Source organism: Lepidochelys kempii, chromosome 1, assembly GCF_965140285.1.
Source record: "Lepidochelys kempii isolate rLepKem1 chromosome 1, rLepKem1.hap1, whole genome shotgun sequence".
NCBI classification, from domain to species: domain Eukaryota; kingdom Metazoa; phylum Chordata; order Testudines; family Cheloniidae; genus Lepidochelys; species Lepidochelys kempii.
Genome location: NC_136380.1, coordinates 306863016 through 306889680, shown reverse-complemented (window position 1 = coordinate 306889680; position 26665 = coordinate 306863016). Strand labels below are relative to the sequence as shown.

Genomic DNA, 26665 nt, shown 5'->3' with positions numbered 1-26665 from the left:
AACTATCATGACTTGTTACATAAGCAATTTGAGTTAAGAGCGTTTTTATTTAAATAGAAGCTTAGCATACTTGTCTTGCCTGAATGCTTCCATGCGTCCCAATAAAGGTGACTTTGGATGCTAGTGGAGATGTCTTTGGGATACTGTCATTTCCCCCCCTCCCCCCTGCAGTTTTACTATAACATGCAATAAAAAGGACTAGTGGCATAAAAAGGAGATGTTTCAAATATAAAAATTCTTTCTATACAAATATATTTTTCTTTATAGTGCATAATCACTCTTAAAATACGGCATTCTCGTAATAAATGTTTGCAACAATATTAAAATAAAATATTCTAGAGAAAAGTTCAGTATGCATCTGAAAACTGCAAAAACAGAAGCATGTAAAAACTGGTTCCATTATTAAAGTCTACTTCAAAGTTTTTGTTCTTTATACAAACTATGATAAAAAGCATGTAAAGGTGTCTGACCTAAACACACAGAATATTACTCTTCAGCTGCTGGAAGTCCTGCCATTTACTACAAGGGGACTGCCCATATCAGCATGCACTCCACCCAATTAGTGTTTGCAAAGCTGGGCCAATAGTCTTACTAGATTCCAGAAGGAAATATTAACTCCCATGATCATCTTTTAACTGCTGAGACATGACGGATGTTGAGCAACTTACAAGCCAACATCCTCTTTTTCCTTCATTCTCACCTGCATGCTTGGAGCTGTGCAGTGTTGTGAGAGGGCATTTGCCTTTTCTGCAGTGTTGAAATACAGTAAGTGCCTGAAGAATGAGTAGGAGGAAATATTCTGAGTGGGTCACTGGTGCTTTCTCAACCTCTTTTCAGGGAGTAAGTGAACTTAAAACAATCATTGTACATTTTTTATTTTAGTGTTTTCCATTCAAGCTCGATTTTTTTTAACATTCCTCCTCTGCCACCTTCCCTTCCTCCCAAACACACGTCAGCAAAAGTTTTGAAAATTTGATGAAATGATTAAGTCGGTCTAAACGGGTTCCTATCTCTGCCCATCATCTAGTTTTGTACCACAGAAAAGCAGCTTTTACAAGGAAGCCTGGCTTACCAGAACAAGTGGTAAATCTTCAAGGATATGTAATGCCTCACACACAATTTGACCATTGGTGGGCAGCCACTTCCATAAATGTCATTTAATGCCTCCTGAAAGTTTGAATCTGTGCTTGTTCCTGCAATTTCAGTGGTGTTGGTCATGCTTCTCCTGTTTTTGAGGTACAGTACTGTATTCCCCCAAACTCCACCAGTGAACTCCTAAGAGGAAGCGTTTCCACCCATTCTCACAGCCTGGTCTCTTGCACTTCTTCCTCTGTCTCTTCCTGCAAGGCACTGATTTTGGGTCTAGACTTGCGCTTGCTTGAATTCCTGCGGTGTAGTGGGAATATCTTAAGGCGATCAGAGTAGCTGATAGCCTGCCTGAAGGAATTCTTTTCATTCAGCAGCTTCTGGATTGACTCGTATTGCCGCACTTTATTCTCTTCTATTACCTAATTAAACATGTTCAATCAATTAGACCTATATCAATAGTGTTCAATTAGACCTATATCAATAGAATTCAGTTAACTACATAAACTAGCAAGGTAGCACAGATTGATAGGAGGGAAAACTTCAAGGACTTACACTGGGAGAAGAGCAAAAAAGCTGTTTTTACATACTTTGAAATGTCAAGTGACTGACTAATTTTCATTACAAACCAGAAAAAGAGTTTTAAAATTATGGTGTTTGGGAAATGTTCCTGGTGCTCAGTTTCAAAAATGGTCCTTTCTCTCTCTCTCTCTCTTTAGCTCATCTTAACTATGATAGGCTTGACCTTAATCTCCTATTTTGTTTTATTGGCATTGCTGAGAAGTGCCTTCTTGTATTTTGGTGGGGGCTGGAGGAAACCAGGTTCAGTTCATGAGGGAATTACGAAGAATTATATTATAAAGAGCTTCATAATATAATAAATCCACTCCAAGGTAGGGAAGGGAAGGAAAGGGTTAACCAGGAGCTTATTAAAGCAGGGATATACAAAAAAGCACTGGAAGATTGGTAGAAGGGAACCAAGGGGGAGGGCTTTCCCTTCTCAAGCTGCGTTTACACTACAGAGACTATACCGGAATAGCTAGGTCAGTGTAGCTATGTCAGCATAACCCTGTATTGTAAACACAGCCTACACCCATGGAAGGAGTTTTTCCATCAGTGTAGGAACACCTCCTCCCTGAATGAAGTTAGCTGTGTCAATGCACCCATTCTTCTGTTGACATAGCTGTGTGTACACTGGGGTTAGCTTGCATCTTTCACACCCCGACCAATGTAACTATATCAATCTCACTTTCAGATGTAGATCAAGCCTTAGGCTAGGAAGCAAGCAGAAACTGACCCTCTTGCTATGCTGTTTAAACGAGACTGTGTAAGTTAAGCATTGTTTGCCATTCTGCTATCCTTTGTTTACTTTTTTTTCTGGGGGTATTTTGGACTTGCCTGAAGAAAGCCCCAGTCCCTTTATGGGCTTGTCAACACATAAACCACTACAGGGACACACCAGAATGTTCTCCTGTTGGCATAGGTACTCCTAGGTCGAGAGCAGAATTCTCCCATTGAGTAGCACTGTCTACACTGGGGGTTAGGTTGGTTTAACTGTCACATGAGAGGTGGATTTTTCACACCTGTGAGCAACATAGTTATATCAATCTAATTTCCTGACATTGTCACCCCAATGAGGGGCAGGGCACTGGGATGAGGTGCCATGGGGATGTTAGCACAGCACAGAGTCATGGCCAGCCCCTATATGAGTTTGTGTTTAGTGCCCCCAATCGCTTTAATCCAGCCCCAGAGGTGGGAAGAGGGAAAATGTGAACAGGCATGGAGCTGGGGCAGACTGGTGTTAGGGCTGGGTCTAGGTGGCAAAGAGCTCTGCTACCTGATCTTGCAATGGAGAGCTTTGGGGGAAGGAAGGAAGAGGGGTACATGGAGACTGGCAAGGAGTGGAAGTAGTGATGAAGGGAAGGTACAGCAGACTGAGGGGGCATTGAGGATGTGTATAGGGGACTGGAATGTTCCTGGGTTATCAGCAGTATGGAGGGGGATAGGGAAAAGCACCGCGTTTTACCCATGTTAAGCTTTAAAAGGTTAAAACCATCTAGTTATAAAACTTTGATCCTTATCATTTCAGTGTGGATAAAACCCCTCTCCCTTCACTGTCCAATATCCCATCTTCTCGTATGGGGTTGGTAGAGTATATTTCCATTACAGGGCAAGATGAGGGGGCAAAGATATGGCTAGGTAAATGGTGTACATTGCATGGGTGATAGTGGTACTTGGGGAATTGACTGGATCCCTTATCTTTTCATTTCCAGACATTCTCGTTTTTAAAATTAAATAGTTCTTAAATGTTTGGAAAGAATGTATATTTTCTGGGTGTTAGCGAAACTCCACTGAAATACACTTTAAATGTGTGTTAGAAGGCTTTTGTTTGTGAATTAAAATGTATAACTAGAAAGGACCTTAATGAATCAGGCTCCACGATGGTCTACAGAAAGAACTCCATCTTTCACATGAGGGTACAGTCCAGTATATAGAATAACAATAGTGGTTCAAAAGGGTATATCTTATTTATTGCATAGTCCACTTCCGTTTCAGATTATACGCTTGCTACTCAACTGCATAGCAATGCAACTCTAAAACGGCTATAATTTAAAGAGAAAACCATGCACTTGACCAAATGTATATGGAGGAAAACATTCTGAGCTGTATGGTAGCAAAAGAAATATTAAAACATCCCTCTCTCTGAGAGTCAGGAAAGTATACAGGAAAATATCTGATTTTAAGAGCCACTTCTCAGCTTTCACACACAGTTCATCCCATTTTCTTTACTAGCCATTGTTATCTACTGAAAAAAACATAACGCCAATACTGGCATTTCCTTAACAAATGATTAACAGTTTTTAACACAGAAAGGAAATTTCAGGTTGTTTCTAGAGAGAAACACAGCAGTCTAACCATCTTAGGCAGGATACTTCTGTTGCAGTTCTCTAGTTGCTCTTCTGCCCGTATTAAGTAAAAACAGATACAGACACCTGTATATTTGTTTTAATAACGTACAATAAGATGACAATTCTTAGGCACTTCCAGACAATTAGAATAAAGAAGGCACCAGGTATTTGAACTGACCCCGGGCAGCAGATGTGGCTAATCTAACCATAGAAGAGTTACTTAAAATATTGTGCAAAGCCCATATCTGTCAATTATAAGGAAATCACTTTAAAAAGATACAGCACTCACCAAAAATTGCTGACATTCCAACATTGCTTCTAGTCTGTGTTCTGAGAGTATTACTGTACAGTTTGCAAATGCATGCTTGAGTGTTTTTCTAATCACCTGGAAGGTTCTGAAAGATAAAACAGTTTTGGCATGTAGAATGTTATACAGAAATTGGCACATTTATCAACATACAGCCTTTTAATACTGAGCTGTGCAAGGTAAAGATTTCAGAATGACACACATAAAATTACACTCCTGCTACAGTAAATTGCAATTATAAAATTTAAGTTGTAATTAAAATTATTTGACACATTTTTATAATTCTATAATGTATATAGAAATTTATGATGTCCCTTTTAGTAAATGTGCTATCCAGTATTATCATTATTTTGGTGTAATTCCCCTATTTCTCTGGGTTGGCTAGAGAGGAGTTGAACTAGTTAATACTCTATCAAACACAGCAGCGGTGTTTAGTTAGGCCTGTGATGTTCACCATTCAGTGTATTAACAAATGTGTACCCTGCGCTATCATGAAGTGCCACACTCAGGATATGTCTCCACTGCAATTAAAAACATACATCTGGCCTGTGCCAGCTGACTCAGGCTTGCTGGGTTCGGGCTGCTGGGCTGTTTAATTGCAGTGTAGATGTCCGGGCTGGGGCTGGAATCCAGTGTCTAGGACCCTGTGAGGTGGGAGGGTCCCAGAGCTTGGGCTAAATAATAAGAGTGGTGGTGTTAGCTCTAAACGCTGACAATTATTGACTTATTTAAGGCTCTGGCACCTTTAAAAGGCCTCAGAATTAACAAATGTCTTCCAGTGTGTAATCTTTCAATGGCCTGCAGTTCTTCTCATTCCATACTGTCCAGTGGACAATGTCTAAGGTATTAATATCTCTACAAGGTGCTGTCTCTCAGACTTGCAGTTCCTAAGAATTCCGTCCAAAAATGAGTGCTATTATAGGAGATATTACCAGGGCGAGGCACCAGCAATTAAGAAATGGTTTCAGAACAACTGAAACAATTTGGTACTTGATCAAATATATTACAAGAAAGAGGTATTTTGCACATGCAGTCACTGCTTTTTATAGGCTGAAAATATTTTTACTTCAAACCAGTAAAAGATACTGTTATAGCAGGCAAGTGGCTATACAGTGAATTAATTCACCACAGGAATTCTCTCTCCTTTTTTTTAATCCCTCACACTAGCCTCAGTGAACATTTAACCAAATAGTGCAGTTTTTGCTCTGGTAGGGAGATTGTTTAAAAAGTTTCAGACAGAAGATAAAGTGTTTTTATTGCTGAGTAATAAAGCTCTAAAATAGGAGTTCGTTCCAGGCAACTGTCTCATTGTTTCCTTGTGCTCCTTTTCAGCTTTTGCTAGATCCATCTGTTCACGACAGCCTTACACTTATATTGTAAACTCTTTGGGGCAGGGATTGTCTTTGCTATATGTTTGTAGAGTGACTAGCTTAATGGGGCCTTGCCCGCCAGGTGCTACTGTGCTGGAAATAATAATTAGTAATCATAACAATAACATGCTCTCGTGTATTGAGCACAGGGCTAGCAGCCAGGAATTCTGGGTTTCTAATCCTAGTTCTGACACTGACTTGTTCTGTGGCCTCAGTCAATTCCCTTAATCCATTTGGGTCAAATTGAAACTTCGTATAGTTAATGGAGTTGTACTCATGCATTAGGGATAAAATTGGCCCTCTGTGTTAGTTTCCCCACATATAACATACCTACCGCCAAGATGTGGTGTTTATAGTACCCTTTGAAGTAAAGTTGTAAATATTTTTATTAAGTGGTAAATTGTGACTTGAATTGTACACCCACAAAAGGGAGTAAGAACCCAGGGGAGTACCCAGACCCTCTGACTGTGTAGGAGTGAGTGGGGATACTTGCCTGCTTACTCTCTCCTGTGAACAGCTAGGCAGAGAAAAGTAAGGAATGGCACTCTTCTTTCTACTATGCACACTTTGGCAGAGTAGCTGAGCCCAGTGCAGGGGTAGTAATGTACCACTGGTACAGCTCACCTGTAAATTACTAATCTTCCTGGAGCAAAGAGAAAGCAGGGGCAGGACCGCGTGTAAGGCACAATGATTCCCCGGGTAGCTACCGGGATGGTACAGTTTACGTACCCTCCCTTGCTCAGGGCTGTACCTTAAGTTGAAATCTAGCCTTAAAAAGGACTAGAAATATGACAAAATAACTTTCTCTGCTGTGCTGCCTCACTGACTTCCCTACCTCACACTGGAATATAGTAAAGAATCAGGAAAACTTACACAGGATCAAGATGAGCACTTGGTTCATCAAGAAGCAGGATTTTAGCTTTACTGAGAACTGATCTGGCGAGACACATCAATTGTTTGTGCCCATGGCTGAGGACACAGCCACCATCTACAAGAACAAAATCAAGCTGGCCTGGAAAATGCTCTATTACAGACTTCAGTCCAACCTGCAGGAGATAAAAATCAAAGGAGAAAGCTGTATGACAGAAATTGGTACTGCTGGTTCTTTGTTACTGCAAACCATCCTTTTAACCCCTCTGCCTTTTGATTCTGAGACTGAGCAGAAAATGTGATCTGAAGAAATGAGAATCTTTGGTATAAAATTTTTCAAAACAAAGAGTTGGAAGATGTGAAAGATCATGTACTTCTGATTGAGACTGAACACTGGGGCTTATGTCAGAACATTGAGAGTTAAAGTTGTTTGCTTATAAGACAGAATGAGATTTGGTGTTTTGACCAAAAGGTTCTGAGTTAGCCATCTAAAAGGAAAGCAATTCATTTTATTCAGTGGTGATGTGCATCATCAGTAATACTGAGGGAAGATGTTTCCAAAAGCATCCAGGGCTCCTTAGTTACTAGGAGTAGAAATCTCACACAGCACACTACACCAGCGGAGAAAATAACACAGATCTCCAGAGCAGTTGTAACCATGGCTTTGAGACTATTTCCATCCACTTCTTCTTTTGTCTGAAAGATTACAAGAACACCACATGCTTTAGCATGTTTCCCCAAAATGCCTAGACTCACTACAATCTTTGGCCTGAACAATCTTCCAGTGGCATTGTCAGAGAAACTTTGACCTTACCAACTATTTTTGTGAATTCCAAAACTCAGAAATATGCATTATTATATTGCTATAAGATATGCAACAACTTAACTTACAGTAAAACTGAAAATAGTGGTCATAAAGGGAAAAACTGGTTTTGCAAATGCCATTTGTAATTTTTCAACTCATTTTCATTCTGTATCACAAGGCAGGAAGAATTCCAAATCCACTTCCTTTTAATCTAATAAAGGAGCTCTAGTAAAGCAGAATGCCTAAGCCCAGATGATGAAGTTCTGAAGAATTCAGTTTGGTGTTTGGTTTGGTTTTTTTCAGCAGCATACCAGCTGTGTGCAGGTCACTGCTCACTTCTTCACTCCTCAGCTATCTGCTCATTTACTGAGCCAACTGATACAAGTAGAAAGGATGCTTTCATTTTAAAACAATGTCTGCACTGGTCACGGGGCCAAATTCTGTTCTGATGTACATTCTTTGCAGCCCTTCTGATTCTGACTGAGAGCAAAATTTGGCCAAGGGAGTCTGCATGGCACTGTAACATGATGATACTGAAATACCATGCCAGCATTGCCCACATACCTCCTGGGTGTGGTGCTCTGTCCCATGTGCCCATCCGATGAAGTGAGCTGTAGCTCACGAAAGCTCATGCTCAAATAAATTGGTTAGTTTCTAAGGTGCCACAAGTACTCCTTTTCTTTTCACTTAGAGATTAATGAGTCTGCTACAGCCTTAACAAACAGCCACGTGGCTTTTAGCTTATGCAGTAGAGGCTCATGCATTTAGCTCCAAAGATCCCAGGTTCAATCCCGCCCACTGACAACCAGGGTCTGTCAGTGTTACACTAACACCACAATAAAATGTTCAAATTTAGTCGTTCCATACTTTGACCTAGAACCACAAAAGTACCTAGGTGCTATATCCAGGTTTATGTTGATACAAAATTCCAGCTGAACCCGGTGGGTGCCTACGTTTTTGCAGTATAGTTCCCTAGACAAATATGTTTCTGCTTCTGGGCATGCGCACTACTGCCTCCCTCTAGGCATCTGAGCATTTTTCTCCTGCCTAAACCACAGAGTAATTCACAAACCAGGGGAAGATAGGCACTTGGACGTCTTACTCATAAGCAAAGCCTGAGCTGCTAGGTGTGCTCGGAGGGTGGCTACTGCATCAGGTCCTCAGGTGAGTTCACACAAAACAGCTGGGGGGGCGGGGGGGCGGCTGAAGGTTGCAGCAGGGGGACTTGATCCTGGTCACCCACATCCTGGGTTAATGCTCTAAAACCAGGCTGTGGAGTCATTCTCATACTTGTGTGCTCATTCTCTCTCTCTCTCTCTGTCTCTTTGGCTGAAATGACTCTAATTATTTATACAGAATGCAACAGCTTCAACAGGAGAGATTGAGGGAGACCTACATCAAAATATCCCATAGGATAATGGCTAAGCCAAGCATCTGAGAAATGACACATCCAGTTCAACTCCCTTCTCCTCATCAGGTGAAAGGGGGCCTTGAACGCAGGGTCTTCTACAACAAAGATCAGTACCCTAGCCACTGGACTAAAAGTTATGAGGAAACGTTTCACCCTAGCTACTTGGGGCAATGCCTTAGATGCCTAATACTAAAGAGGGTTCACAGCTGAGAATTGCTAGCCAATGTAGGTACCTCTGTGCAACCTAGACTTAGATGCCTATCTCTGAGACGGGCAGAGTTTGACACCCATTCCTGTTGTCAGCATCTCCCATTGGCTAGCTTAGATCTCATTCTAAAGTGCCTCTCTCTCCTCCTGTCCTGAATAGGAAGCCGAGGCACCTAACTCAGGCTTTGCAAATTGCAGAGAGTTCTAGTGGCAAAAGTTAGGTATTACAACACTCAGCATCACAATGCCAAAGTACCATTGTGAATCTAGGCCCTTGATCTTAAACATGAGCTGCAAAGAAAGTTAAAAAGTGATGTTGACTTCAGCAGTAGCTACTGACTGTCCTCACTGCACCCAGCAACAGCTAAGGTGGAGCAGAAGCATTTAACACAGGAACAAGTGAAAATGTGACTTCTCCCCCAAGTCACATCAGCTGTTTGTAGCATTCTCTAACAAACCAGCTTTCAAGAGAGCACAGAGTCCATTCACAATCAGATCAGGCCTATTTTAAAAAAATGCACAGGATGATTCTGTAACATTTCTTTTTCACTGCTCTTTGTTTTACATTTTTCAGTTTATTATTTGATTGCCAAAAAACAGTTTTTTCCTTAAAGTGACTTTCCTGGCTCCTTGTGTTATGTCCCAGAATGGCCGCAGCCCCCTGACTATGCACACTTTAAAATAAAAATTCTTCTCAGTATTGTAAATAAGGCCTAGTTCTTTAAAAATCTCCTTTTTAGTTTATACCTGGAGACGAAATTCCCAACCAAAAAACATCACTAGAATTTGCTTGTCTATTCAGCAGTGGGAGCAGTGTCCTATGCCTGGGACTCGCAGGCTCCAAGAAGACTAAGTGAGGAGAGCCCAGATTGCTATTTCCTCTCAGCTACACCTCCCTGAAAACGTTATGTCAAATTTTAGTGACTGAAAAATTGTTTTTTGACCAAACTTTCACAGAAAGTGTCCACATGTCTCAATAAATATATAAAATAATTTTTTTAAAATGTGTCTTTTTCCATTTGGAAACTAAAATTTTCACTCAAAAATAAACATTTAGTTTTTGGCTAAAAATTCAATTTTCTACTGAAAGTTTTGACATAAGTGGGACCCTTCCCCATCATTTTAGTCAAAATCTTCCACAGAGAGACAAAATAATTCTAATCAGCTTTAGTCTGAACCTACAGCCACTAACCAACTCCCACTTCTCATCCCTGGAACTTCCACCACAGTCTGTGTAGGAGGATGGGAAGGAACCATCACGGCACTCTCTTCCCTGTGATGTGGGGAAGAAAAAGAATGAACCTCCTGCTGTGGACCTCGTGAGCAGGGAGAGAAAGCCAGCCAAGCCCTGGATGCAGGAAGCAGACTATGCCCCACTACCAGAGTTGCCATAAGTCCAGGAGACAAAAGGGGGAAGAGAATTTTTCTGGTGCTGGTTGTCTGACTCTCTTGTCCATTCCATGGGATGAGCAGTGCAGGGGAGACAGTGGCCAGGTGGGGTGTTTGAGGGAGGTTGTGATTGAACAGAGCTGACTGGGAAGAAACAAAAAGGAGGCAAAGACTGATAATGAATGGGGGAAAAGGTAGAGAGCCGGAGGCAGGGATAAACTGTTGGAAAGGGGTTGTAATGGGGTGTACAGAATCTTCAGGGCTTTATAGGAGCACTCCCTTGGCCACGAGACTCTCCACTCCCAATTGTTTAGCATGGGAACGAAACCCCAAAGAAGGCATAGGAACAGATTAGTGCCCTAGATCTGAACTGTTGAAGCTTTGTGAAGAAAGGCTCCATTTGTAAGCCCCAGAGTCTGATCAGGACTAGCAGATAAATGGAGCTTCTGAAAAGTGAACTAGCAGGAGTTCATTGCTGAATCTGCACTAATGAGAACAGGTGATACTCATCACTTGATCAGGAGCTCATAGGAAGAGTGGCAGTCTATTTGAAGGGGAGAGAGTGAGAGCCAAGACCTAACTCTCCACTGCCTTGTATCCTGTCAGCACTAAGGTTAAGATTTTGTCATGGGGTGTGTTTATTAAAAGTCACGGGCAGGTCCTGGCCAATAAACAAATCACCAATGCCTAAAGCCCTGCTGTGAGGTGGCTGACAGCCCAATGCCCTGCTCAAGGGGGGCTGACAGCCCGAGCCCTGCCAAGGCGGGGCTGAAGTCATGGAGGATCACCTAAACGCACGAAATCCGTGACCTCCGTGACGGTCTCATAGCCTGAGTCATCACTTATACCTGTGCAAAGTGAAGTGTGAAGTGCTGCCAGAGCTATTTTACAACCACTCTGAATAGCATTAAATGACACCTAAGCAGGACTGTGGGGAAGCAGGTTCAAAAAATCTTATCAGAGAAAGACTTCCTTATGTTCCAAAGGTGATTGGTGTGTGTCCAGTTTATTTCCGGGCTGTATAATTGTATGTTCCTTTGGGTTTGTAGGTAATTATGCTGCTGGTTACACAAAAGTTGAGCATGACCAGACAGGTTGGCAACTATTGCCTGGATCCTGAAGCTGGCACCTTTTGAATTGAGTCTACACAATAGATGTGTGGCCCTCCTCAAGAGAGAGAGAGACTCTTGATGTTTGACACAGACTAGTGTGCTTTTTGGAGGTTGCCACGGAAACAAGGGAGGGAGAGACTAGTGGTGATAAAGGTGGGAAAAGACTGTTGGGATTGGCATTACTGTACCATAAATTAATTATCCAGTCAGATATGCCGATACCAGACAGTGAAAGGTAAGTGCAAAGGTTGTGGTTTGTTTTGTTTTTTGTTCTATCATCTTGAAATGTTGGCACTCCTTACCATGATCTGATAAGCATTTTTCAAAAATGGCCTGTTTTTTTATATGGTCTTATATGTACATTATTTATATTTTAATATTTAATAACAGCTGGCTCTGGGCATATTTTGATTGCTATAGTACTATTATTTTTGCTCATGCTAAATAAAATTAGTCATCTGTGGTCCAATCCTGCAAGAATTTATGCATGAACACAAATACACGCACTGCTCATATGCATATATTAAAACATGTTCAAGTGTTTTCAGGATAGAGGCTCTGGTTGGCATAGTACAAGCTTATCTTTAGCTGAGGAAACTTTGTATTAACTTTTCCATTAAAAACATGAGTTTATATATCCTGGGGAGCTTGAAGGAACATTATCAAATCATCAGCGTAGCAAAAAAACCATCAATTTCTACCAGTTTGGTAAAATCAAATCTAAAGCTCCACTGTTTCCTCCATTCCCATGGGACTTCTGGGTTTGTTAACCCCATCCCAGAATGTATCTTTCCATGACATAAAGTTGCTACATGTGTTGGAAGGAGTGATGTCACAAAATGCTACATTCTGAGTTGTCTTTAGTAAGCTAGAGAATTGCAATGGCTGGAAAACATTTTTGATACAGATTAGTCACAACGTATGACTGTGCTGAATGCCCACCTTCGATTCTTATCCCCAAGGCAGCCAGGCTAGTTGGGATATGAGGCACTTATTAGGATGCTTTTCATTTCAGCATTATAGTTCATCTTTAAAGATTCTGGTTGAAAATTATGTCTTCCAGTAACATTTTAATATGACCAGAAAAACATCAGAATGATAAATGGTGTGATGAATTCTCAAAGAAACTGCAGAACCACCTGATCAACATCCTCTACAGCAAACAGGGAAAGATTAAGAATGAGCTCTCAAAATTGGATACTCTCATAAAAAACCAACCTTCCACACAAACTTCCTCGTGGCTGCACTTTACAAAAACTAAACAAGCCATTTACAACACACACTTTACTTCTCTACAAAAGAAAAAGGACACTAAACTATCTAAACTACTACATGCCACAAGGGGCCACAACAGTGGTTCCCTTAACACATCCAACAATATTGTTAATCTATCCAACTATACTCTTAGCCCAGCAGAAGAAACTGTCCTGTCTCGGGGCCTCTCCTTCTGTCCCTCCACCCCCACGAACATGATATAGTTCTGTGGTGACCTAGAATCCTATTTTCGACGCCTCCGACTCAAGGAATATTTCCAACACACCTCTGAACAAAATACTAACCCACAGAGAGCTTCCTACCAAGACTACAAAAAGAAGGATTCTGGGTGGACTCCTCCTGAAGGTCGAAACAACAGACTGGATTTCTACATAGAGTGCTTCTGCTGACGTACACGGGCTGAAATTGTGGAAAAGCAGCATCACTTGCCCCATAACCTCAGCTGTGCAGAACACAATGCCATCCACAGCCTCAGAAACAACTCTGACATCATAATCAAGAAGGCTGACAAAGGAGGTGCTGTCGTCATCATGAATAGGTCGGAATATGAACAAGAGGCTGCTAGGCAGCTCTCCAACACCACTTTCTACAAGCCATTACCCTCTGATCCCACTGAGGGTTACCAAAAGAAACTACAGCATTTGCTCAAGAAACTCCCTGAAAAAGCACAAGAACAAATCCACACAGACACACCCCTGGAACCCCGACCTGGGGTATTCTATCTGCTACCCAACATCCATAAACATGGAAATCCTGGATGCCCCATCATCTCAGGCATTGGCACCCTGACAGCAGGATTGTCTGGCTAGGTAGACTCCCTCCTCAGGCCCTACGCTACCAGCACTCCCAGCTATCTTCGAGACACCACTGACTTCCTGAGGAAACTACAATCCATCGGTGATCTTCCTGAAAACACCATCCTGGCCACTATGGATGTAGAAGCTCTCTACACCAACATTCCACACAAAGATGGACTATAAGCTGTCAGGAACAGTATCCCCAATAATGTCACAGCAAACCTGGTGGCTGAACTTTGTGACTTTGTCCTCACCCATAATTATTTCACATTTGGGGACAATGTATACCTTCAAATCAGCAGCACTGCTATGGGTACCTGCATGGCCCCACAGTATGCCAACATTTTTATGGCTGACTTAGAACAACGCTTCCTCAGCTCTTGTCCCCTAATGCCCCTACTCTACTTGCGCTACATTGATGACATCTTCATCATCTGGACCCATGGAAAAGAAGCCCTTGAGGATTTCCACCATGATTTCAACAATTTCCATCCCACCATCAACCTCAGCCTGGACCAGTCCACACAAGAGATCCACTTCCTGGACACTACGGTGCTAATAAGCGATGGTCACATAAACACCACTCTATACCAGAAACCTACTGACTGCTATGCCTACCTACATGCCTCCAGCTTTCACCCAGACCACACCACACGATCCATTGTCTACAGCCAAGCTCTACAATACAACCGCATTTGCTCCAACCCCTCAGACAGAGACAAACACCTACAAGATCTCTATCAAGCATTCTTACAACTACAATACCCACCTGCTGACATGAAGAAACAGATTGACAGAGCCAGAAGAGTACCCAGAAGTTACCTACTACAGGACAGGCCCAAAAAAGAAAATAACAGAACGCCACTAGCTATCACCTTCAGCCCCCAACTAAAACCTCTCCAACACATCATCAAAGATCTACAACCTATCCTGAAGGACAACCCATCACTCTCACAGATCTTGGGAGACAGGCCAGTCCTTGCTTACAGACAGCCTCCCAACCTAAAGCAAATTCTCACCAGCAACCACACACCACACAACAGAACCACTAATCCAGAACCTATCCTTGCAACAAAGCCCATTGCCAACTGTGTCCACATATCTATTCAGGGGACACCATCATAGGGCCTAATCACATCAGCCACAATATCAGAGGCTCGTTCACCTGCACATCTACCAATGTGATACATGCTATCATGTGTCAGCAATGCCCCTCTGCCATGTACATTGGCCAAACTGGACAGTCTCTACATAAAAGAATAAATGGACACAAATCAGACGTCAAGAATTATAACATTCAAAAACCAGTTGGAGAACACTTCAGTCTCTCTGGTCACTTGATTACAGACCTAAAAGTGGCAATACTTCAACAAAAAAACTTCAAAAACAGACTCCAACGAGAGACTGCTGAATTGGAATTAATTTGCAAACTGGATACAATTAACTTAGGCTTGAATAAAGACTGGGAGTGGATGGGTCATTACACAAAGTAAAACTATTTCCCCATGTTTATTCTCCCCCACCCCGCTGTTCCTCAGACCTTCTTGTCAACTGCTGGAAATGGCCCACCTTGATTATCACTACAAAGGTCCCCTCTTCCCCTCCTCCCCCGCTCTCCTGCTGGTAATAGCTCACCTTAACTGATCACTCTGGTTACAGTGTGTACGGTAGCACCCATTGTTTCATGTTCTCTATGTATATAAATCTCCCCACTGTATTTTCCACTGAATGCTTCCAATGAAGTGAGCTGTAGCTCATGAAAGCTTATGCTCAAATAAATTTGTTAGTCTCTAAGGTGCCAAAAGTACTCCTTTTCTTTTTGCTAATACAGACTAACAGGGCTGCTACTCTGAGTGCCTCATCTGTGTTTCTTGCTGGGTCATCCTGCAGAGCCATATCATGAATCCTCACCTGTGTTAAATAATAGATCAGAGCATGGAGACTCTGTTGCATGCAAGTTTTATTAACGTTTCCTCTACTTGGCTCTGCCAAAAGCAGCTTTATTGGGTAATAAGCAAGGGATTAACCTTTCTCTATGTTTTGTTTCTAAGACACTATGTAAATATAACACAATATAACCACTTGAGCTACATTTTATTTAATTACAGTTGTGGTTAAGCCATACACTGAACAGTAACAGGTAGACTTAATGCCATAGACAGTTTTGAACTGCACACAGACAGTACCAAGTCTGAATATTTTTAGGGGTTTGGGAGGAGAAAAGAAGAGGTTTGGATTATAATGAAAAAATAATTGGAGCAGGTGAGTGAGTGAAAAACCCAAAATCTGTTTAGAATCTCCTTCCTGGGGCTGACCTTTGAAGAATCAAGCATTGCTGAGGGTATAGGCAGTTTACACATTGGCTGCAGCTGACTTTCTAGGGGATGTGGTCACTGTTAAAAAAAGATATGTCACCTACTCAGTACTTAAAACTCCACTTTACAAAGGGTGGGCTATATGTTGTGTGTGATCTACCTACAACATGTCTGTGCAAAGAACTTCCTTTGAAGTCCACAGACTGATGGCAGGCTATGGCCTGGTGATGTAAAGCAGTTTGTTTAAGGAGCAAGAAGCAAGGGTACTCATATAAATTTCTAAATCTCTCTTTGGTCAGGCAGTGAAAGAACAATTATGAGAAAGACCATCTGCAAAACTGTCTTAGACCTTGTCTACATTTAAAATTTAGATCAACCTAGCTGTGTTGCTCAAAGATGTGAAAAAGTCATGCCCCTGATTGCCATAGTTAAGCCAATCTAACTCCTGGTGTAGATGCAGTTAGGCCGACAGAAGAATTCTTCTATCATCCTAGCTACCACCACTTGGAGAGATGGATTAACTACAGTGATTGTTAGTGATTTAGTTGGGGATTGGTCCTGCTTTGAGCAGGGGGTTGGACTAGATGACCTCCTTAGTTCCCTTCCAACCCTGATATTCTATGATTCTATGATTGGGGGGGACAAAATTCCGTCACTGTAGGAAGCATCTTCGCTGTAGCACTTCAGTGCCATAGCTGCAGCACCATAACTGTGCTGTTATAGTACCCATAGTGTAGACATGGCCTTGATAATAGCTGTTAAATAGAAACACCAAATACTTGCTGTTTTAACCTGTAATTGTTTGGTTTATACTTATCCCATTTAGACTGTAAACAGGGGTGGGCAAACTTTTTGGCCTGAGGGCCACATCGGCATTGTGAAATTGTACGGAGGGCTGGGTAGGGAAGGCTGTGCCTCCCCAAACAGCCTGGCCCCCACCCCCTATTTGCCCCCTCCCACTTCCCCCCCGACTGCCCCCCTCACAACCCCAACCGATCCAACCCCCCTGCTCCTTGTCCCCTGACCATTCCCTCCCGGGAACCCCCCACCCCTAACCACCCCCAGGACCCCACCCCCTATCCACCCCCCCACTCCCTGTCCCCTGACTGCCCCAACCCCTATCCACACCCCTGCCCCCGACAGGCCCCCTGGGACTCCCACACCTATCCAACCCCCCAATTCCCCGTCCCCTGACCACCTTTGCCCCAGCCAACTGCCCCCTGTCCCCTGACTGTCCCCCAGGACCTCCTGCCTCTTATCCAACCCCTCCCACCCCTTACCATGCTGCTCAGAGTGGCAGGACCGGAAGCCGCGCTGCCCGGCCAGAGCCAGCCACGCTGCCCATGCAGCGGCATAGCTGCAGGGGATGGGGGACAGCAGAGGAGGGGCCTGGAGCTCAAGGGCCGGGCAGGACGGTCCCGCGGAACATAGTTTGCCCACCTCTGCTGTAAACTCTTCTGGGCAGGGACAATGTTTTTTGTTTGAGCACCATGTTATGTATGATGCTACATAAATAATAATTTTATAGTTATTGACCTAAATTCCTTCCCACTGTAACTCCCTTTATTACAGGGGAGTTACACAAATAGTACTGATGAACAACACAAATACTATTGAACAGCTTTACCTCATCTGCTACTTTCCATAATTCTTCATCACTCCATTGTCCATAAGGATCCAAGTTTTTCCGAAAAGACCCAGAAAATATGAACACTTTCTGTGGGAGTACAAAATAAATAAGAAATCATTTTAAAACTGCATGGCATACCAAAAGTGGAGATGGTGAAAAAAAATTGTCAAAAAACGCTGTTTTAATTAAACCAATTTTTTTTCACAAAATTGTCTTGACAAATTCATTTTAGAAAGAAAAAAGGTTTGAAAATGTCAAAATATCCCATTTCAACATTTTTTGAAAAAAATCTTTTTTCATTTCAAAATGACTGTATTTTGAAATTGACTTCATTATATAGTTAAACACTTCATATAAAATGCTTCAAGTCCAGATAAATTCAAAATATTCTTTTTCAGAACTTAAGTGCCCCCCAAAATTCAGGGGTTTTGTCCAGATTTTGGATGATTTTTTTTCAAAATCTTGAGTTTTCCTGTGGAACAGAAAATCCATTTACTGACCAGCACCATCCAAAAGTTACCTGAGCTTCATAATACTTCCTTATGTATCACCGCAATCCAGTGTAAACTTAACAGCAGTTCTGTGCCTCAGTTTAGTTCCAGTGATACTCAGCACATAGCAAAGTCTGAGTCATGAGAGGAATAGCAATAATCCATTTATACAGGCATTTTGTACAACTCTTTCTTCCGCTCTTTTGTGTGCCCTGTCAGGGAGGGGTGTGTGGAGAGGCTGAAAATTTCTTAATCTTGAGAATCATCTTTCTCCTACTGAAGTCTGTAGGAGTTTTTCCTTTAACTTCAATGTGACCAGAAGCAGTTCCATTTCTTATTTTTACTGGTATAAGTGAACATCTACACCCAAAAGTCAGGTTGACCCAGTTATGTTGCTCTGGGGTGTGAAAAGTCCACCCCCAGTGTAGACAGCACTAGGTCAATCGAAAAATTCTTCTGTCGACCTAGCGACCACCTCTCAGGGAGGTGGATTAATTATGCTCATGGGAGAACCACGCCTGTTACTGTGGTGATGCTATAGTGCAGTTTGTAGTTTGGAAAGTGATGACACAGCTGAAATTAAATATTTGCTTAATCTCTTTTTACATTATGGGGGTGTATTAGATTCTGATAGAAATAAAGTACTATACTTCCAACGGTACTGAGATTGCACAACTATTCCTAATGAGATGAAACTAACGTGATACCTGCTATGTCACTTGATACACCTTATTGCCTATAGCAGACAGAATTCACTGTCAGTGAATGTCACAGTATCTTAGTGGGAAATATTATGATGGTTGTGCTCCTTCCCCTGTGCACATTGAACAAATGTTAGTTGTAGATAAAGTTGAGAGCCAATATTTTCTCTTCATCCCTTTTGTCTTCCTACTGGAAATGTTTATTTAAAAGAAACATATTTTGAAATGAAAGTGATTACAGCTGTTTAATTTCTTGCAGAAACTGACTTTTAGCCTTAGTGTGTCTTTTGATGCTTCTACAAGTGGGACACTGAAAACATTAGCTAAAATCAAGTATGGCTAGGGGAATACACATGATTCCCCACATAGTTTGACCAAACTAACACAATCATAACCTGAGGTGTACCTGGGACTGCAGTCCTCAGAATACCCCAGAGATGAACTACTATACAGTGATGCTTTGGTCAAATTCCAAAGTGGTTTGGATATGTGTTCAAATAGCCTTAATTCAAAGATTTCAGATATAAATTGGCGCTATTCAGGGCTTCAGAAATGAGAAACCAGTGCTGAGTCCCTCTCTGCTCTCACTGGAGCTGCTTAAATGAGGTTCCTGCACTGCTGGTCAGTGTGAAAGAGGATTCTGTCTGGAGGGCAAAGGATATAAATGTGCTCCCCATGCCTCTGGGTAAGTCTGATAGAACAATGCCCTTCAACTGAGCTGGGCTTCCAGTTCCTTCTTGCTCAGCTAAAGTGATGCCCCCTTTACCTCTCCCTCATAACTCCGGGCAGCAGGAACCCATAAAGGGGTCACAATTCTTGGTGGTGGTGAGCATATTTGCACCAGGATTAGATTCTTATGACTACTGGGCACTGTGGAGCTAATAGCAGTGAGAAAGCTGTGTCTGATATGGCTGCATTCACACTTCATTTGCCATGTAGTTAACTAATAAAGTAGCTATTTTAGTCCTGCAGCAGTGAAGAAAAGTTAACTGAACAAACCAGTTTTTAGAAAAGGTTCATAACACCTAACTAGCATTCCTTCCCAAGTGCAACACACACGAAGTACAGTATCTTCTTGTTCTGAAACTGCTGCTATTCCTGTTAATGCTGCTTTCAAAAAGTCTTTGCCTTAAAGTACAGCACCTAAAAAAGTGCATTTTATTCCCAAATGAGGTGAGGCGTTGTCCGGAATTCTGGCACCTTCCTGCACAGTTCAGCAGGATGCTTCCTTCTTTCTAGCTCCTTAATATCTATACAGGGCTCACTTGTGTAAATATTGTGTTAGTTTCACATGTGCAGTGTGGAGTCAAATTACAAAGAAGGCACTGTAAATGTTAGATGTTTCAAGGGAAAAAATGGCTCGTGAAATATAGGGAATTCTGTGCTGGTTATGAATGCACCAAGAAAACCTGGCAAATGGGGAACTGGATGTCTCAGGGGATTGGTAATAGATATGGAACCTTCTGCATCTTGGGTACCAGTTCAAAATCACCCTAGATGAACACTCACAAGGTGATGATATGATCCACAGTTTATAGTCAGAATTGGCATCCTATCATAGGCAAGTGCCAAGGTAAAATAGTGCAGAAATACAGTAGTAAGTAGGTGTGGTGGTAATTGCCACCAAATACTGTAACTGACCCCTCTAAAGAACATCACTGAGTGCTGTCATACAAAAGTCCGCTCTAGATGTCTGGTAGTGTGCTAGGGGCACCACAGACTTGGAGCTGAGTGCTGTGTAGGAGACAGAAGTGCTAGGCCCTTCAGAGGCTACACACATATGTGAGTAATAGAGATTAACTTTCCCAGGACTGCTAGAAACTAAAAGGTGCAAATACCCTAGCTACCGTTACTTAATGACAATAGAAGAACAACCCCGCAGTTCCTTAAGCAGACTCTAGGGGCAGGCCAGTTCAGGGTATAAAGGTAAGAGTCTTGTTGGAATCCCTGCAGCGCTATTCTCCAAGGCGTCCCATGTTCAGCTACCCCCACACCTCCTGTCTTCAGGCCACTGTGCTGTGGCAACGTGCTGCTTCTCTGCCCAGCTCTCTGGTTTCAGCCCCAGCTCTTAAGCTGCCTGCTGCCTGCCCTTAGTTCTGCTGCCAACTCCCAAGCTCTCTCACAGTCTGTCTCTCGGCCCAGCCTGGTTCCTTCTGACTCCAGAATACTTTCTTCTCTGTACTCTGGGGATTATATACTGGCCGGATATTGACTTGGCTAACCCAGCTCCTTACACTGGCTAAATCCTTTCTCCCTAGCTCAATAATGAGCCAGTGGGTTCATTACAACTTGAAATTTGAAAATGGGAGGCAATTAAATAGGCATTTGTGCACATAGCTACCGTTATTACCCATGCAGTTACATGCAGAAATATAGATCTATAATGCATGTATGTTTTCTAGCAGGGGTCTCATGTCACCCAGCCAGAAAATGTGCTCCTTAGTTAGTAATTACGTGTAGTGGAAAATGGAGTTTACCCCTAAAACCTCTTAATAACAATTTCCTATACATAATAGACAGGAGCAACCCTCCTCCTTTGTCTACACTCTGTCCTAGAATACGGAGGGGGAAATAATGTCTATAAGGGATCTCAGGCTCTTTCCAAGTTTCCCTCATATCCCAACAAAGGCAGACAGATTGGTTTGATTGGCCACAATGATGGGAACCATTTGTTATTGGAGGAGAACCAAGGGAGCCTGCACAGCTCTTGGAACCCTGACCTCGAGACCTTAAAAATGTCCCTTTGGGGCTGGGACATGAATGGGTTTAACAAGATCTGCCATGTTCCCCTAAACCTATTGCCTTCCCCCAAGTGACACTGTCCCTTGTCACAGGCCAGCAGTCACTGCCAGCCAATAAGTTTGTGCTGGCCTATATGATGTTCACTAAATGTATTTCATTAATAAGTGGTAAGAGTCCAGTGCTTGCATGTATATTAGAATTCATGAAGAGATGTAATTAGAATATAAATTCTTGTATCGTCTGAGTTTTAACTTTGAGACTGGGAAAGAAAAGAGATTTTTTTCCTGTAAAGTTTGGCATTATTGTGCATATTGATATTACATGAAATACTAAATTGGGGAGATATCTCCTAGCATGAAGAATTAACCTTTAAAAATTCCTGATATATCCATCACCAAAACTTGAAAAAAAATTAGGTCAGGAATTAGCTGTCTGAATCAATTATATGACAAACCATACCTACATTGCCATTAAGATTCTGGAAAACAGTGTCTTGGTATAAATAAAATGTGTAAAATATTGCAAGGCCTGTTGAATGTTTGAACTAATAATCTCAAGTTTGGTACATTATTCTTCCGGTTATTTAATGGGACACTGACAATTTGAATTCTTTTAAATTAACTCTTCTGATATAGTGTCCTTTAAATTTTGTACTCTGGTGTGTGTGTGTGTTTCTTTTACACTTACAAATATGTATAAGGATATTTCTGCCAATGTTTAGATGAGCCAGGAAGAATACCCCTAAACTTGTTCAGGCCCACCACTCCTCCACCCTGCCCTTTCTGTACACACTGTAACCAACTGCCTCTTCAGTTGAGCTGGTCAGAACATTTTTGCCAAAATGAAATTGTGGGGAAATGTTTCTTCAGAACATATTGATAATGACAAAACTTTCATCAGGAAGGCTGACAGCTAAACTTCCTGGTGGTTAGGTACTGGCCTAGAATGGGGGAGACCCAGGTTCAATGACCTGCTCTTTGTGATTCTGAGTGATCTGGGATGGAAATTCTGCTCTGAATCAAGCAAAGCAGGGACTTGAAGGTGGAACTACCCCAGGCCAGGGACCTCTATCTACACATATGCAAGCCTTTTGTGAAAACATTTGAAGGGTTTAGTTTTCACTCCAACGTGAAACGAAAATGAACTTTGAAAGTTGCTGCACAATGGAATCGTCATCCTTCGGTCAGCTGTATTCATCCATTCTGCTTCCAGCTTTGCTGCTGCTCCTCGCAAACTCTCCCACAGTCTCACAGGTTTTGGAGTTGAGGAAGAGCATGCTTCATTGTAAAACAGTGACAAGTGACTACACGTAAAGTACAGTTATGGGAAGAAAGTAAGCAAACCGAAAGAGAATTTTTTTTCTCTTTCCCTCATCTTTGAGGTTATCATCATGAGAGTGGGTAAAACATTTTCAGATGGAAATGTGATTTTTCAAATTGAGGGTGTCTCTTTAATTTCCATATGCAAAGCTTTAAATGTTCTGGTTTCACAGGCATCTATGAATGCTTTCATCAGTTTTAAAATATTAACAACAGAGAATTGGAAGATAAAAGCACTGAAAACTGTAGGGCTCTCTGCAAGTTTTTCAGGACCTAGTCCTGCAGGGTGCTGAGCAACCTCTGAAGATACTAAATGCCCTCACCTCCCATGGATCTTGCCGGGAATTGAAGGTGCTCAGTACCTTGCAAGATTGAGCCCTCAGAGCAGGAAACAATCTCTATGCTGCCCTCAGTAAGCCTTTCCTGATCTCTATAGGAGTTCTGCACATGGAACTAAGGCAGCAGATGGCCCACTGTATTGTCATGCTGATTTCCCTGGATCCACTGCAAGATTTCAGACTCTGCAAAACCCTTCCTATGGGGATCTATGGGGAGTTGCACTTTTCAGCTCTCTGCATTTTACAGAGGCTACTTGGAACCCTGTACAACAGTCCTGCCTATGAACTCTGAAAGGAAATCATCTCAGGAATATAAAGAGAGAGATGGAAGGAAGTAGGTTGAATACTAAAAAGTCAAACCACCATTTGAGCTGGAAACTGGTAAAAGTCACTTTTCCTTCTTAACTCCTTCAAAATGAAGTGTGTGTGTGTGTGGGGGAAACAAAAGGTATCCTCACTTTTCATTAGCTTGCAGTCCCATGGCGTATATTTAACCTATTCTCCATGCCTGATTTCTTTTAATAAATATTGGGCATTTAAATCTGTAAAACTGTATGTGATATACCATACTGCCAAAAGGCCTGAAATAGGACATCATGATCACATCTAATGTGATCAAGGCAATATCAAGGCATATAAGAGCCTCACTCGCTACATATCATCCAGTGATGCTGTTCCCTTGCCTATACTCCTTAATTTTGTTCTTAGGCTCCTCTTCATTTTATTCTAATGAGAAATGGTCCCCAACCTCACAATATGCTCAGATCCAAACTTGCTCAATTTCTGGGGCCATTTCTTAATTTAACTTAGTCAAATACCTTGAGGTGTAACGTCTATGAACGACAGTGCACAAGATAACTTAATTACATTGAAACTGGACATGGCTGCCCACTCTTACTGAATGCATGGGCATGTGAATTGTGTGATGTAACTGTTGCTGCAGGACAGCTAGTAAGACTGCCCAGAATAATGAGGTGGGTCTTTGTACACTGTGACCATACTTCAAAAACCAGATATCCAAGTTACTGCTTCACATTAAGGTTTTCAAAAAAATGTTCTAGAAGGGTATAAACCCCTAGGGCAAAAGCCAACCAATAACTGATGAGGAATAAGAAGAAACTTCCCCTCTGGGTAGCTATTCCATACTGTCCCCTGTTTGGTTTCTTGCATCTTCCACTATAGCATCTGCTACTGGCCATTGTCAGGGAGAGGAAGCCTGATTAGATGGATCACTCATGTGATTCACTGCAGGAACCCTCATCTGTAGAAAGGGCAACCGTGGGCAATCAGCTGTAGAAAGGCATGCCATGGAGCAACTGAGGCCTTCCATTATCAAACTGTATTTTAAGAAATGGCAAAGATGGGGGATGGTAGGAGAAGGGAGGGTTGTCATGGGGTGATTGGTAGTGTAGAAAAAATCAGCCGTTCCAATGTTCTTACATTGTTCAAGCAGCCCTCTCCAGGACTTTGAATATCTGTGGGTTGTTGTAGGCCAGATTCCAGGGAGGGGATAAACAACTCCACGCCCCCAATCTGAGATGAAGGCTAGAGAACAAACGTCTCTTTATTCTCTTGGTGGAAGAGGCTGTGTGGTGTATGTAACTTTTTTCCCCCTCGGGGGAGGGTGCTGGTGGAGAGCTAATCCCACTCTGTAGTTGGAAATTTCTGAGGATTAATGTGCAGATTCATAGCAAGTGCTCAGTGTTTGACTGTGGGACTTGAGGACAGGAGCTCCAAGTACAGTACAGACCTGGTGGGGGCCTGGCAGCCTGGCCCACAGGCCATGCAACTTTACTTAAGAGGCTAAAGATAATGGTTTTTTGGCCCTGGGTTCTCTTTAAATGTCCACATTAAAAGCACTTTAAAACTGGACTACATGCATAACTTTTAACAACTAGCCCATGTTTTTGGCTAGTAGAGGAGCAGGTTATACAACTAATGTCATCTCAGTCTATTGTATTTTGCTGACAGCTGCAGAATCAAGTTTGTTTTTACATTAGTGCTTCTATCATTTATATGGGTACTTGGCTACTGACACTGAAAGGCTTTTATTAATAATACTTTGCACTGTGATTACCATAACCACTGAGGCTACTTAAGCATACCCACCTTCACTATTACCTTGTCCTCTACCTCTGTGTGTCTTTAGCCATAGATTATGTCTTGTGAGCTCTCTGGGGCAGGGAATGTCTGTTTTACTTGTTTGTAGAGTGCTTCACACAATGAACCCCTGATACTTGCTTGGAGCCTGTAAGTGCTACCAAAAGATATGGATAATAATAATAGCCCCTTTCATCCTCAGATCTTGTGCCCTTTTACAAAGGAGTAAATATTATTTTATTTGACAGACAAATAAACAATGGAACTCAGAGGTTGTGTTCCTTGCACAAGCTTATATATTTGAGGCAATGATGGAGGTAGGATCCAGGCCTCCTGATGCTAAATTATTTGTCCTAACCCCTAGAGAATACTGCATTCCTTTACCTTTTGGTGGGGATGGGAGTGAGGTTTGGGGTGGGTGATGGGGATTTGGGGGAGAGGGGATTTTTGTGTGGGTGATAGGGATTTTATGGGGGAAAGCATGAAATAAACGGCCATTTACTCAGTCTCTAACACCTTTCTTTGGTTCCTCTTTATCTGTTGCCAATTTAGACTTGCTACCTTAGAGCTGTATTTTTTGTTATAAATTTGCATGCCCTTGACTGACACTTTGCTCCACTAGGAGCATATGAGCAGAACTCCTCTGGTTGGCATTCACCTTTTTCACTTGTTTCACCTGTTTTTTGAGGTTTTTTTTGTTTTTTTTACTTGTTTCATCTGTTTCCACTAGAAAGGATTTGTTGGTATAGTTATATTGGTAAACTGTTATAGGGGAGATGCAGCGTACAGTGGCAAAGGAGTTTTGCTGGTAAAACTTATACTATCTCCTAAATGAAAGACATTTTATGCTGGTATAACTGCATCTACACTAGGGCTTTTGCTGGCACAGCTGTATTGGTTAGACTGAGGTTTGATTCTTCCTCCCCATCCTCCCACTCCTAACATAGCTATGTTGGTAAACCTTTAAAATGTAGACTAGGCCGGAGACAAGGGAAAATAAGGGAACTTATGAGATGAGACAGTCAAACAAGGGGAGGTGAAGAAACAAGGCAATGAAGAGGGGAGAGAACAGGAGATAAGTCAGCTAACCAGAGGGCAGCTTACCAGCAGAGTTTGGGATCAGTAGGCAGAGTATGACCAATCAAACTGTCAACAAAGCACAGATAGGAAAAGAATCAGACTAGGAAGTTAATGCAATATGGGTCTTGGTTCCGTCTGGGGAAGGGTGTAGCTGAGCAGCAGGAAAAGGGTACTTTGTATTTTTCTTAAAGAAAAGTATGAACTCTAATGCTGAAATATTTGTATTGGGAGGGGAAGCGAAATCACAAAGAATGTCAGAATCTGAAAAAAGACAAGAGAAATAGAAAAAAAATGTTGTGACTCCATTTTGTGTTTGCAAAATCTAAGCCGGTCCTGATGCTCACCAAAAGGAGCATTTCAGCTATTTTTTCCCCATAATCACAGAGAAGACAATGCCACAGATGCTCAGCA

At 42.1% G+C, this 26665-nt stretch overlaps 1 protein-coding gene across 1 annotated transcript in view; it reads right to left on the bottom strand.

The window, feature by feature from the left end:
* Positions 1 to 402: 402 nt before the first annotated feature.
* Positions 403 to 26665, bottom strand: part of CFTR (CF transmembrane conductance regulator) — a 144553-nt gene continuing 118290 nt past the window's right edge. The window contains exons 24-27 of the mRNA XM_073328163.2: positions 17481 to 17570; positions 6546 to 6718; positions 4285 to 4390; positions 403 to 1508 (exon numbers count right to left, since the gene is read on the bottom strand). Coding sequence (XP_073184264.1) covers positions 1302 to 1508; positions 4285 to 4390; positions 6546 to 6718; positions 17481 to 17570 — 576 coding nt within the window. The 3' untranslated portion in view covers positions 403 to 1301. The remainder of the gene's footprint in view (positions 1509 to 4284; positions 4391 to 6545; positions 6719 to 17480; positions 17571 to 26665) is intronic.